The 15,254-nt window shown below is 42.9% G+C and overlaps 1 protein-coding gene across 1 annotated transcript in view; it reads right to left on the reverse strand.

Annotated features, from left to right (window-relative positions):
• Positions 1-15,254, reverse strand: part of CLCN2 (chloride voltage-gated channel 2) — a 530,501-nt gene that overhangs the window by 52,033 nt on the left and 463,214 nt on the right. Inside the window, exons 17-18 of the mRNA XM_078668166.1 lie at positions 1,797-1,981; positions 111-225 (exon numbers count right to left, since the gene is read on the reverse strand). Coding sequence (XP_078524292.1) covers positions 111-225; positions 1,797-1,981 — 300 coding nt within the window. The remainder of the gene's footprint in view (positions 1-110; positions 226-1,796; positions 1,982-15,254) is intronic.

The following is a 15,254-nucleotide window of genomic DNA, read 5'->3' on the forward strand; positions in this document are numbered from 1 at the left end:
GCAGGCCTTGGGTATAAAACAGAAGCATGCCCTGCGATGGGTAATGGAGACCAGTTCACCAAGAATAAAACACAGAACACCTCCCACAGCACAAGGGTGACAGGCTTCACCTCCAGGGATCTCCAACATGTTACTGGCAGTACTGGAGATTCTCTTCAGAGCCGGCTTCAGAGGCTTCCGCGACTCCCCACGAGTTGGAGAATACGTGGACTCATCTGTAGAGATCTGTATCGAAGAAGAGAGAAGATGGATTTGTAGTGAAATAGAATGAAAGGTCAGTGGTGTATTAAAGCATTGAACAAACAACCACACGCATTGACAAAGTCTATAATATCATTTAGAGCATAACACTAGAGAAGAAGGGGAAACAACTGTTACAACTCATGCTTCACAACGCAGGCTTTTATCCCGCATGTCATTACAACGAAATGGCTTGCGGCGAAGGGATTTAAGGTGTTGGATTTAACTCCAACACCTTCCCTACTGTTGCACAGACTGGAGTTGGAATAGTAAATTATACTATCCAAACTCCAGGGCACCCTGACAGCAATTTGTTGTAAAAACTTGCGTTGTAACGGCAAGCGGGGTAAAAGCATGCATTGTAACGGAATGTATGATGTTACAACGCATACATTTACAATGCATGCCTTTACAATGCAGTTTTTACATCGCAAAATCCTTTACAACGCATTCTTTTACATGCATGCAATTACATCGCATTTTCGGAAACTACCTTGACAACGTATTCCCTTACATTGCATTATAACTTTACAACGCATACCATTACAATGCATTCCATTACATCGCATTATATCTTTACAACGCATACCATTACAATGCATACCATTACATCGCATTTAAGGTAAGTGTTGGATAGTACAGGGGTAATAATTAGTATTCTAACTCCAGTGAGTGCAACAGTAGGGTAAGTGTTGGATAGTGTAAGGGTACTATACGTTGTAATGGTATGCATTGTAATGACTTGCGATGTAATGCCTGCATTGTAGTGACATGCGTTGTAATGACATGCGTTTTAGTGACATGCTATGTAATGGCTACGTTGTAATGACATGCTATGTATGTTTATGTGACTTATAAAGCGCTCAATTACCCATGGATGTCTTGGCACGGAGGACAGCAGGCTTATAGCATATACCGGAGGGACTTACTGATTAAACCACCAGGTCTTTGTCATTTTCCTGAAGGTTAGTAACGATTGGCAGGATCTGATCTTTAGTGGTAGGGAATTCCAAAGTTTTGCAGTGGCGACGATAAAACGGTTATCGCCACAGGAGGCAGTTTTAGTGCGTGGGACTCAAAGCAAAAAAGCCGTGGATGACCGAAGGGCTCGGGCCGGAATACAGGTTGCTAGCTCCTTGATAAGAAACTGCAGTCCAGTGTTACGGGAAGCCTTGTAAGCAACGTACAAGGCCTTGAACTTTATGCGGTTCTTCACAGAGAACCAGTGATACTTCTGAATAACATGAGAGATTGGCTTGTATTTAGGGGTTCCTGATAGCAACCTGGCGGCTACATTCTGGACTGACTGTAGTTTCTGAATGACCTTGTTCTGGGCGTTTACAAGAAGCCCGTTACAGTAGTCAATGGTACACATGACTAGTGTACTAACCAGAGGTTTTCGTGCAGTCATGCAAAGGATAATGCGATGTAATGACTGCTATGTAAAGGTAGCGTGATGTAATGACTGCGTTGCAAAGGTTGTTTCCCATTGTAACATCATACAACCGACAAGAAGCAGCAAGATTTCATTAAACAATAGAAGATAGGTGGCTTACCTGGAAGCGAACCCCCACATCTGAGGGTTTATGGTTCTCATCCGAGGAGTTCTTCTCTGACGTGGCCTTCTTCTCCGCCAGGATCTTTTCTCTGAGGTAGTTCAGGCGCCGGTAGGTGCTGAGCTGGGCCCGGAGCAGGCAGACCAGCTGCGACCGCTCGATAGATCCCAGTAAGATCATGGACTCTGAAGGAAGACAAAGGAATTCTCACATGCCAGTCTGCTGAGATTGGAGATGGACATTTACTGCTCTACAAAACTGCAATATTAAGAACTAGATTAAGGTAGCAATGAAAAGAAGCCTTTTCACCATATTGCACCTTAATCTCCATCACAAAGGAGTTACAGTGTGTGGGTGTTACAAAGAGTGGTACAGTAAGAGTTGTTCACTGCCTGTCCCTTATCCCTCCAAAAGTCATGCCTTATCTTTTACATTCCATTAGTAGCATAAACCCCTATGTACTTATACTTGAAATAGGTCTGTGCATGGTACAGAGTTTACAGTTTTCACCTTTAAAGAGGAAGGTTTTATGTACAAGTTGTTTAGAAATATCTATTACTGTACACATTACAAAACTTCAATTAGAAATCACAGATATAAAAGAAGAAAACAATCTAAATCTCTATTATGTAGTAGAAAAGAACTATACTATTCTATAGAAAGTTTTTAAAAAATTCAATCTTCAAAAAGATGTGATAGACAAGTTGGGATGCATACACCCTAGCTAAAAACATAGCTGACACTTCTAAACTTAACAAGAGTATAACGTGTAAACCAACAATTTATGTTGCAGTGCAAATAGAGAGTGCGAACTGTATACCAGTACAGCTACAATGCTTCAACAAATTATTTCTTAGAGGAAATAAGTATGAATTGAATACAGAGAAAAAAATCATTATGGAATCAATCAAAAGAGGAGAACACCAACAGTGGAAGGAAAGAAATGAGAGAAGATAGGCAAACACAGAAATAATGAAAGCAAGATCACAAAGAGACAAGAAGCAAAGAAATGAATATAGTTTCCTTGTTTTAGAGTGTTCCTCGGCAATGCATGAAATAAAAATACTGAATACCGGTTTCAGTTATGTTCCATTGGAACATGTTAACTTTATTTAATTTAACATGGAATTGTTTATATGTGCTAAACAGTTAAAACAAAAATAAATTATTGAAATTACACAAAATGAGGATTTTCGGCAAATCCCCACCTTTGGAAATCGTCAATTACACTATAAGAGATCAGGTTGATATATAGATGACCATATCAATAACATTTCAGATAAATTTGATCTTCAAACTATTACTCATGGTATAGATACTGATTATTCAGATACTAATGACAGCGGTCTAATGATCAAATCTAATTTCTGCCCAAAGTTGCCCAATGAAGACAATTTAAAGACTTTAAAGAAATTTGCTTTAGGAGATATGGATAGAAATGAATGGCAAACATATCTTTCAAATACCAACAAAAGCCACATTGAGGCAATAAAAATCTCCAAGATAACAAAAACATAACAATCAGAAGGGCGGATAAAGGGGGAGTATTTGGCATGATAAATGTTATGATGAATACAATTAAATTATTCAAGGCAGACCATAACTTGATCCTACTCAAAGATATATAACATCTATCACAAGAACAGTGAAAAGCACTGGAAGATACATCATTTAACCTTTAAAATTTTGGTTACCAAATGTTACAGTCTGAAAAATGGTACTACCCTCTTACAAATAATACACAGAATAAAACACTCGGCACCTTTGTACATACTGGTTATGACAAGGTATTTTTACTTGTTTTAACAATTGGTATTTAACCAAAAACCAAGATGCAAAGAGTTACATTTGTGCAGTATGGTAACATCACAGGAATTTTAAATACATTTTTGTATAGTCAGGTTTGCTGTTTAGTGATAAGAAACACAAATGTGACCTTTGCACTTATTTTAACTGCCACAGTGTGGTACTGAAAATTCTGGACCAGTGTCATGAAACATCATTGTAATCATGACAAATTTGGTATCAGCAGACTGGAAATGACGAGTATACTATGCACAATCATTTTCGTCGCATTCGGGTGAAGAAAGCACCCTGAAATCAGAGTTTCCATCTTGAACCCTCGGGTTCCATTTTGTGAATAGCAGCCATTTTGTGGATTGCCCTTACAGTAGGCCTTCACTGTGGCAGAACAAGTATTTAAGGACATAACCTTAGCATGGGTTTCTCTGTCTCTGAATGAATTACAGAGAGTAACCCTTTTCACCTGGAACTGACCTTTCTGTAAAACTAGTTTCCTAGCTGATTGGTGTCTAAGTTTTTCAATTACTGATTAGGACCTTGTTAACCATTAAGTTTCCTTGCGCATATGTTATCTTAAACAATATCTAAATGTATTCTTTCCTTAAAGACTTTCTTTTCTGAAACTTGGGTTTTTGCTATGTGCCGTGACTGCCATCTAGTGTTACTTTTTATGTAGGCTTCAGAAGTTAGTTTGTGAGCCAAACAGTCGAATCATATATACATATTAACCAGGGATTTCTTCGTGCACTGGAGTTAATTTCAGAAGCTGGCCTTTCCTTGCCAAACCAGTTCCTGCCCTTTAGTTGATCAAGATTATAGATCAGAGCATAGGACATTGTAAAGATTTATTACACACAAACGTGCCTATCTTACTTTCATCTGTTCTTGTTCCTGCCTCCACGAGCTATTTATGACATGGGCTGTGACCTTACTGTTTTGGGTTTATCCGGCCTTGTCAGCTAGAGAATGTACGCATTATGTGGACATTGTTTATGGCCTGGACTTGTCTTGAAAGTGGGTTTTGCATCTGTGTGCACGTTCTGGGAATGTACTTCAAATGTGTGCCTAGGGCACAATGCATGGTATAAAGGATCTGTACTCAGACCATTCAGCAGACTGCCTCATTCAATTGCTAAGGCAGTTGGGTGACGTAGCCTCACAATTAATTGTAATAAAGATGTCTTTTCATATTTCAGATTCTCTGTTGATTTCTTTGCTGCATTTGAATGGATTACTTATTGGTAAGACCCCTGAGAAGGAGTTTGTGGATTTCTGGAACCACAACAGCATGTCTGTTATTTACACCCAACTTTACAAAATAACATTTAGAAAGAGTGTTAAGTAATTGCAAGCAGTTAACCAGTTATTGAGAGGGCTGCTCACCATCTCTAGCTGTGCACACATTAAGATAAAAGCCCTTATGTTCAAACTCCAGTCTCTCCTTTTTTGTTTTTCCCCCTGATGATTGGGGATAGAAATGTTGGGCCATTTGGGACCCATTTTAAGGTGTAATTATTTTTACTGCCAGTGCTGAGCACTGGAGAGGACCCAGTGGAGTTAAAGCCCCAATAGGATTTTAAACTAATTCTCTGAGGCACAGCAGGGGCCATGCTGGCTTCTGGTGCCTCAAGGAAAACACATACCTTTTTATTTGCATGGACCCTGGTGTAGTCTAGCTAAACATCTTCATCTATCTCTAAAGTCGGACATTCTGTTTCTAATGTCTAACCTGCTTTATACACGGCTTTTTAACTGGGCCCTTGTTAGTGGAGAGGCTTGTTAAGAGTCTGGTTCCAACAATAATGGAAGGAACTCCCACTTCTACTGTGAGGAAATGAGTGTATTACATGGTGTGGTTGTGCGACATCACCGTGTAAGACACTTACCAACCCTTTAGGACCAGTAGGTTTCGTTTATCAAACCTTCAGCTCAGCCCTGGGAATCTGCGGCTCTGAGCATCAAGACGTACACAAAGGAACACGTGTAAAGAAGAACAAATGGACAGACACTCAAGAAATCCGACACCAATTTATTTATATTGTCGGTTTTTAATGTATTTTTTGACACCACAATGACAAAAGATCAGCCAGAGGGCTCCGGGGATACCGAATTTACAAGGAATAGTAAATCAAGGCATTTCACTCAACCTCAAACAAGCATTGGCAAACCCAACAAATGTAACACTTCGAATAGTTTTCACCAAAAAGTTTGGCTAGTTGTATTGCGGTCACTTAGAGTCACTTTAGGTGACTAACGCCAATAGCTAGGCCAGTCAGGGGGACTTTGTAGGCCTGCCATATGGGTGATTTAAACATATTACAGAGGGCGGGTTTGACTTTGCCATTGGTTTAAATGAGAAAGTCCGGATAACAGTTTCAAACTGCTCTTCCAGTCTGCAATGGTGGACTGGGAGACTTGGTTTACCTGTGGCTCACCCAGGGTGGCACAACCAGTGCTGCGATCCCTGGGGTGACTCTCTCACTTACATGACCTGGGTACCATATACCAGGGACTGTAGGCAAGTTAGCCTATGCCAAGTGGGTATAGCCAATGTAAAACAAATGGTATGGGATCAGGGCACTGGCAGTGAGGTGGGGTTTGCAGGCCTTAGTGCCATCTCAGAGTCAAAAAACTGCAGCATCTGTCCAAAAATGTGAAAGTAACCATGCAAAAAGAGACTTTTACTTACATCTATTCTTTGATTGTGGGTCACAAACCTTTCTATAAGGTCTTCTAGACCCAATTTGTTTTCATTAATTAGCCCTTGTGGGTGACCTTACATGTGTTGGAGCAATTTACAGCCAAGATGCGGTTCAGCGAATGATGCGTTAACAAACGCTTACTTACTCACACCATACTGAGGTAGAATCTTTATCTTTAGACCAACTAGTCTTTCCTACTACTGTACTGACTAATAGGACACTCATTCACATGCCACAATTTAAACCAACGTTTAGCTATTAGGAACGAAAAATGTGTAGCTTTGAAGGCCTCTAGCTTATGTGGGCTACTGTATTCAGGCCAGGCAAGCCATATTCCATATTCCTTTGATCAAAAACACTCCTGTATGGTTACGTTTCTCAGAATTCTTTGGAAAACAGGAAAGAGCCACCGGGACAGGATGTAACAAAATGAAGACAACGACTTTATCTGCAAGGCGTGGCCACTCTAGCCAAGCTATAGCCAGGAGTTGCCTACGTACCCATTGACCTGAGCAAAGACATGTTTATGTTTGTATATGTACATTTTTAAAGTGCAGAACAGTCACCCCAACATGTGGGAGGCTGGTGCTAGAACCAAATCCTAGATGTGAGAAACTGAGAGACACAAATTCCTGAACTGTAACACTCAGCCATCATGATGTTTTCATAAAAAGCAACTCTTTAGAGCCTTTCTAAACCCAAAGAGATTTTGTTCCTACCTAAGGTGTGCAGACAATTTATTCGAATGTTGTGCTTTGGCTATTGAGAAGGCGTGTCCTCCAAGCAAGGACCTCTGGAAGCAGGAACCACCTATCAGGAGATATCACTCAAACTCAACTGGCATCAAAGTTGGTAAAAACAGAAACAATCGCTCAAAAAGGACCACTTGGGGGTATGTACAGCTTTATGCACTATGCAGAATGACTTAAACATCACCTTCTCCTTCAATAGCAGACAGTAGAGGGAGGCCAGATCATGTGAAATGTGTGCTCTGGCTCTTAAGCAAATCAGGCAGTATAATTCTGAAACACTTGAGATTTATGAGTAAGGCTCCCACTTTTCATTTTTTATTTATTTTTTTACAGATAAAACTAGACAGAAAACAATGAGAGAAGTGTGGCTCAATAGGGGAGAAGTGTGGCTCAATGGTTAGAGCGGCAGACCCTGATGCAGAGGTCTAGCCCGGGACCAGGGTTCAATTCCCCGCCTCGGCGGGTCTTGGGCTCAAAATTCCACGGACCTGATAATTCTCGCCTTGGTGCCTATTCTAAACATGGGTCCCACTCTGCAACTCTGGGCAATAGCTTGCTTAATCTCCACAACAGCCCCAACAGCGCTGGGATGCCTGGCTTCACCTTGGGGGTGCCCAGGAGTGGACACCTCACAGGGAAAGCCAGGATGGGTTCCACAGCGGTATTCGTACAAGCGCCTTGAGACCCTTGTGGGTGAGTAGTGCGCTATACAAGTGAGAGAGCACAAGTTTGAAAAATGTATAAGTACGCCATATTTACAAGCACGTAGTTAGTTTAAACATGTTTTGCACACGAGTATTTTATATCCAGGAGTGAAATGCACACGAGTGTTTTATATTCAATAGCGAAATGTATAGAATGTTAAGTAGAGTAACCATAATTATAACAGTGTGAGATTAAATGTAGAAATGTTGGATTATATGTGAAAACCTCATGTTCTCATGTTAAAAGAGTCATGTCCGAATTAAATGTAACTTGGATTCCAGTATTTTGTGTAGGCCTTAGGGCAATTCACAGCAAACCTGAACGTGCTGCTAAAATAATGTGAGATAAAGTTGACATGATACTTTCAAAATGTACTATTGAACTTAGGGTTAAAAGTATATGCTTTATAGATGTGTTATTTTAGAAACGTATGCTAGTTAAGAATGTTTGCTGTTTAAATCAAGTTAACGTTTTAGGAGTGCAGGAACCTGCTGCATGTAAATCAAGTAGGCCAGAACAGATAATGTCATGTAGTTTAAATCGTCATGTGCTCGTTAGAGGAGAGGTCGTGAGGTGTCCAGGATGGAGTTCTGAGAGTGTTTTATGGCCTAAGATATGGTGAAGTCTGGAATTTGAGGCCCACTGCAGGACGAGCTGTATGCAGGTGCGAGGGTCCTAATCAGCTCGAATGAAAGGGACTTTGTTCAGTGGCGCCTTGCGCAGGCCTGTAGGAGTTTCCAGGAATTTCAGGGGGTATCAGCGCACGGAAGAAGGAGCCTGGGAACCAAGGTCAACTATAACGAGGGTCTTCAAGAGTACCATCATGGAGTTTGCCGCGGAAAGATGTACCACGTGAGGGGCGTCCCAAGGGGCGTTTCTATTGGAAATGTGATTTGGTATTAGGGAAAGAGACCCAGGAGGAGAGCAGAGCAGATGATTTTGGGAGCCTAAGGAAGCGGATGGGTAGGCAGATAGGCTGATCAGGAGAGACCCATTATCAGAGAAGAGACAAAGAGAAGTGCGTGATCTTCTTAGGAAATCACCACGGCTGACACCTAGAGGGTTAAGATCTTGCTAAGTAGGGATGTCATTTAGTGTAGTGTAGGGACAGACTAACCTTAATTTTCTTTTCTGTAATGACTTTGAGGTTGCAACTTGTATCCATTTTAGCAACCCTGATGGTATTCGAACTTGTACTTATTATTTTGTTCTTCAGACTCAGACTATTCAAAAAGTTCATGTTCATAGTGATACCGATATACCTTTTGAATCTCATTCTGAGAAGTTTGTATCTTCAGTTATCTTTGACTTTATATTAAATCTTTAAAACTTAATTTTGGTCAGTGGTCATTTAGAGTGGTGTAAGTTCTTAAATTGATTGTTTACTGCAAGATTACCTTTTACTCAAGACAGGTACCAACGATTCAGTCGACAGGAAATGGGATTTGGTAAGATAATTAGTAACCAGTAATCCCGCGTTAGCAGTTGGTAGCAGAGTGAGGATGGTTATCTTCTTGAGGAAGGTAATCTAGAGAGGTTAGTTTACCCCAAGGCCCGAGACGCCGAGAGACGAGCAGCGGAAGAATCGTGTGCCGAAAGGTGCAGACGGTGCGAGAAAAGCAGCAGTATCGGAGAGTGAGTATAAAAAGGGTCATGCGTGAACAGATTGCGGTGTTTTGTGTTGTATTTGTATTGTAATGTCTTGCGGAGTTGAATGCCTGTAGTGTGAATGAGAGAAGGTTGTGAGCGCGCGCAACCTGGTAAACTGGTAACCTGGTAAACGGGTGAACTAGTGAAATCTTAAGTTCAGGCCAGAGCTTAAGTGGTTTTGGGTGTATCGAACATCCAGGGTAGTTGTCGACCATAGTACGGAGGTCACGAGGTACCATTGACCGCCGTGGATCCAAGATAGGGGGAGTGTAAGAGTGAGTGTATGAGTAACGGACGCTGGTCGAAAGTTACTGTGTGTGAGTAACCTATCGGAGAAGGCGATTGTCTGGAAGTAATCGGAAAGACATTTCGCCAAGTTAAGGTGACAACTACAGAAAGACTGTGGGCGTACAGTCAAAGAAAGGTGATCGCTTGGACGGAAGTAATCATTTTTCAGAGTATGAATGGGATGCGTGCATGACCGAGGAGACGAGCTGAGAAAGGAGGGGAACTGCTGCGAAGGGGGACGGGTGACGTCGGCTAGAGCCGCGCTCTGATTGAGCGGTTGGTGTGACGTTAGCTAGAGCCGCGCTCTGGTTGGGCGGCTAGAGTGACGTCGGAGGAAAGCCGCGTACGGATAGGCCAGTTAGTGAGAACGGCGCTGAGATTGGTGGAATATCATCAGGAAGTAAACAAACGCGGAGAAAAGAGAAATCATGAAGTGCTTTAAGTGTTTGAAAGGGATTTTTAAACGTAAACGAAGTGAACATTATTACGGGGAAGAGGCTCCCCCAGAGGGTACGCCAGCTCATTATATGGCAACGAATGTGGGGCTGCATACGATATTGTGGATTGGGGCTTGGAATAAGCTTACGGAAGGAAATGAGGAAATGCAGTTCCCGAAGTATGGAACGTTTAAGTTAGAGGTGTTACATCGGCTAAAAGCAACCATGTCCTCATCGAAACCCTCACCTAGACCAACACAGTTTGAGGCTCTTAATGCATGGATTAAGGCTGCACACGACCGAAATTTGAACAGGCGTCAACAAAGGCTGACGCGATCGGTAAGGGCAGTGCGAGATTCCAAATGGGATGAGGAGGAAAAGCGTTGGAGGGTACAGACTATTGAGGTGGAGAAAATGTATCCGATGAGGGAGGTGTCAGGAGGAGGAAACCTCATGGAAGAAGACGAGGAAAGCGAGTCGGAGGACAATCTGATAAACAGATTGTTAATGGATAGACCACCTCCGAGAGTGGGATTGATAGAAGATAGAGGGCTCGCAAGGGAAGATGGGAATGAGATAGAGGGATATACACCACTCCCTATATCGGAATGGACACCTAGCAAAGGCGGAGAAACACCTCCAAACAACACTGTACAGAGTGTAGTGGGAAGGTTTGTGGTGCAGAAAACGCCAACCACAGAAAGGATTGAGTCTGTGGGATTGCCAGACGCTCTTCAAGTGCCTGTTACCATAGGACCCATAGTTTCGATCTATAATTCTGAGAGAGATAGAGGGGAACAACCAAGGCAATTGGATAGGGAAAGGATTGAGATGGAAAGGAGGAATAATGTGACGAATGCATGGAAACAATTACCAGGTTCGGTAACGTGGAACACCCCATTAGACACAACTGTCGGTCCCAATTCAGAACAGGGAGGTCCGAGAGGACCAATGGATCTAAGGGGACCGCGGCCAAGATCCTTTTCAGAGTTAAGAGCTGATTTGAGGGAATGGGACGGGTCCATAGTATCTCCGAGTAACAGGACAAGAACGGAACCAGAGTGGGAAAGCAGGGGAAACGGGACAGTATCTCATTGTGGGGCCAGCGAAAGCAGTCAGGGCCGGGAAGGCCAAAGTCAAGAGAATAGAGGGGATGCATGTCCTACAAATCAGAGAGAACAGCCGGAACAAAATACTAGGATTGTAGAATGTGAGGAAATGTCCCGTCTCTGGGGGAACGGAGGAGATGAGGCGGTACGGGCTTTTCAGAATAGGTTTAGGTGCCTTCACCATACACTCGGGGAAGATGTCCAACATTGGAGGAAGGAGAATAGTGACAGGTCCCGTCATGCTTCAAGTAATCAAGAATCACAGGGAAGTAGGGAAGAAAGAGGGAGTAAGGGAACATCTTACCCTGCATCCCGTGAAACTAGCCCGGAGGGGGAGAGAGGGGCTATGAGGCATGAAGGAGTGTTTCACCACCCACCCCGAGAAGACGGAAAGGCATGGGATCTAGAGAGATGGGAACAGGGGAGGACTCCCTATAATTCACCAATACCTAAACGTAGATCTCGGAGCTGGGATGGGAGAGATGCGGATGGAGGAGCTAAATTGAGTGTCTTGAAAGCTGAAATAAAGGCAAAAAGGCTTGATGTTACCAGTTTAAAATCAGATGTTGATGAGATAATAGATGGAACATTGCCTTTGGAAAGGATAGAACTGTACGAACAGGATGAGTTATTGTTCATGGCAAAGGATATTACTAGGAAAGCTAGAGCGTTTCATGAAAAACTGACTGATTTGGCAGACAAGTATGCCGTGGATTTGTCTAGGACAAGAGCATTGCAGAGCAACCACAGATTACAGTACGCAGACCAAGATCTAGATGAGAAGAGAACTACTGGATTAAAAACACACATAAGAGAGTTGGTAACAGGGATAAGAGTGTGGAGAGAACTGGATAAATGGGAAGAAAGGTGGTCGAAAAAGGGTACAGTTAGGCGAAGTACAAATGTGATGACCCCTGAGGGAAGGGTAATGCAGATGGAGGCATTCCCTTTGCGAGAAATATCAAATGGAAATTATGTACATGTGCCCTGGAGTAGAGGAGACTTAGCCGCATTTACCAACTCATTTCCGAAGTTGCGGGACAATCCAGTCGAGTGGTATAAGCAGGTAGAGAGGTTTGTTAAAATTTCGAAAGTACTGTGGATAGATTTGAACACGTTGTTTGACATCGTGGTCCCATCTGATTTGTGGACCCCTTGTAAGACTAGTGTCGAATGGCCAAATGCTGAACCATTGAGGGATGTTCGAACTAATGGACCATCTGAGATTGTCATGCGAAAGTATGAAAGGGTAATAGCATGGCTGAAAGATAAGGTACCACCACAGGATATAGATTGGGTAAAAATAGACCGAACAAGGCAGGAACCCAAGGAGACAGTTCACGAGTTTTATGAAAGATTGTTGAAAACATTCAAGCAATACAGTGGACTAGATGTAATGGATCCCAAAGACATAGGGCAGTTCGTGTCAAAGTTTGTCTTGGGGTTGAGACCTGATATTTGTTTGATGATACAGCAACATTTAATCTGTTGGCAGAACAAACCACTAGATGAGATTTTACGATATGCGAGGTACTGCAGTGACGAGATAGATTCTAAAGCCAAGAATCTAAAGGAGAAATTGATGGTGGTGCAAATGCAGTCCGCTGGGAAGGGTGGCCAGCAGAAGCAGGGGATGGGACGAAAACCAAATGGACAGAACAAAGATAATGAAGAAGGGCAGAGACCTAGGATAGACTTTGCCACTTTAAAGAAAACGACAAAGTGTCATCTGTGTCATCAGGTGGGGCATTGGCGACGCGAGTGTCCCTTTAACCCTGAAAACGGAGAGCTAGAAGTAGAAGAGCAGGTCCAAGAAGACCCAGTGCAAAAAGTGACAGTCCCAAGCAGTAAGGTGGCCAAAGGGGGGACTTCGGCTCCACGGGCCCAATTCCCACAGCCACCGAAGATAGCAGCTGGAGGAAAGGTCTTTAAACAAATGCCTCTGTTTATCGAGGAAGAAAAATGTTATTACATTGATCCACTGACAGGACAACGGGTGAGCAGTGAAGAAGACTGTACCCTCGGGGCAGTTCTAGAAGTGGATCAGAGAGGGCCATTTGTTGAGGCAGAAGTGGCAGGGTGTCCCACTACGTTCTTAGTGGACACTGGGGCTACTCGTTCGACTCTGAGATCAGCGGTAGTTCCAGACTTGCCAATGTCAGGGGAAACAATTCAAGTGGTAGGAGTCGCAAATAAAAGAATGACTAGTCCCTTGACAGAACCAGTGTCTGTGAAAATTGGAAACCACATGAACGAACATCAGTTTGTGGTTTGTGACTCGAGTCCGGTATGTCTGTTAGGTAGGGATTTGTTATGCAAATTGAATTGCACCATATACTGCACCCCACAAGGAGTGGAGGTACAGACTACCGACGATGATGCTACCTTTAAGGTGGCCAATTCAAAATTCTGTGTAGAACTATATCCTACTCTGACTGTAGAAGATCTTCCACAAGACTTAAGAGCTGCAGTGGCGTCAGAGGTGTGGGATTTCACAGGAGAAGATATAGGATTGATTAAAGGGGTAGAACCGGTAAAAATTCTGGTAAAACCAAATGTTGAGTTTCCAAGAACGCCTCAATACAAATTGTCCCAGGAAACGATTGCGGGAATAAAGCCTGTGATCGAGTCAATGATACAGCAGGGAATACTGAAGGAAATCGTGGGCAGTCCTTGTAACTCCCCGATTATGGGTTTGCAGAAACCTAGCGGGAAGTTTAGGATAGTTCAGGATTTACGAAAAATTAACAACATAGTCGTTTCATGTTGTCCCGTGGTACCGAATCCATCAGTAATATTGTTTCAAATACCATGTCAAGCAGAATGGTTCACAGTGATAGATCTTTGTCAGGCTTTCTTTTCGATCCCATTGGATGAAGAGAGCAGGTACCTTTTTGCGTTTAAAATGGAAGATCGCGTTCTAACATGGTGTCGAATCCCACAAGGATTCACAGACAGTCCATCCATCTTTTATCAATTGTTGAAAAAGAATCTTGAAAATCTAATACTGCCACAGAACTCGGTTCTGGTACAGTACATAGATGACCTACTTGTTGCGTCAGAAACAGAGGAAGCTTGTAAAGTAGATTCAATTGCCTTACTGAATCATTTAGCTGAAAATGGACATAAGGTATCTCCGAGCAAGTTACAGTATTGTCTGACAGAAGTACAGTATCTAGGGCACAGGTTAGAAAAAGGGAAACGTAAGGTGTCCCCAGAGAGGATTGAGGCGATAATGAAAATGAATGCGCCTACAACACAGAGAGAAGTTAGAATGTTCTTAGGAATGGTGGGTTACTGCCGACAGTGGATAGTTAACTTTTCACTGAAAGCAAAACCCTTACAGAAACTGACGCACAAGGAGGTGAGTGATCCGGTACCATGGGATGAAGAATGTCTGGTGGCGTTTTTACAGCTGAGAGACGATTTATGTCGTGCTCCGGCTCTGGGAATGCCAGATTATGAAAAGTCGTTTTCACTCTATTGCTGTGAGAGAGAGGGATGTGCTTTGTCAGTCTTGGCACAGACCCACGGTAATGCCCGTAGACCAGTTGCATATTTTTTGGCTACATTAGATCCAGTAGCCGCAGCGTTGCCCGGATGTCTCAAATCCGTTGCTGCAACGGGTGTCAGCATTGAAAGGAGCGAAAGTATTGTAATGGGACATCCAGTAGTGGTGTATGTACCGCATTCAGTTGAATTGTTAATGACCAGGACGAAGACGCAGCATCTGACCAATAGCAGGCTCACGCGTTATGAGCAAGTTATACTTGCCGCAGAAAACGTGACCCTCAGGAGATGCTCTGTCTTGAATCCTGCTACTTTGATGCCATTACCTACGGTAATAGAAGGCGAAGGATGTGAAGACCACGATTGCCTTGATGTGACTGAACTATGCACGAAACCCAGACCAGATATTGTGGATGAGCCATTGTCTGACCCCGATGAAATTTACTTTGTTGATGGCTCATGTTTAAGAGACGATACTGGTCGGTTGAGAGCAGCTTATGCT

This window comes from Lissotriton helveticus, chromosome 11, assembly GCF_964261635.1.
Source record: "Lissotriton helveticus chromosome 11, aLisHel1.1, whole genome shotgun sequence".
Lineage (NCBI taxonomy): Eukaryota > Metazoa > Chordata > Amphibia > Caudata > Salamandridae > Lissotriton > Lissotriton helveticus.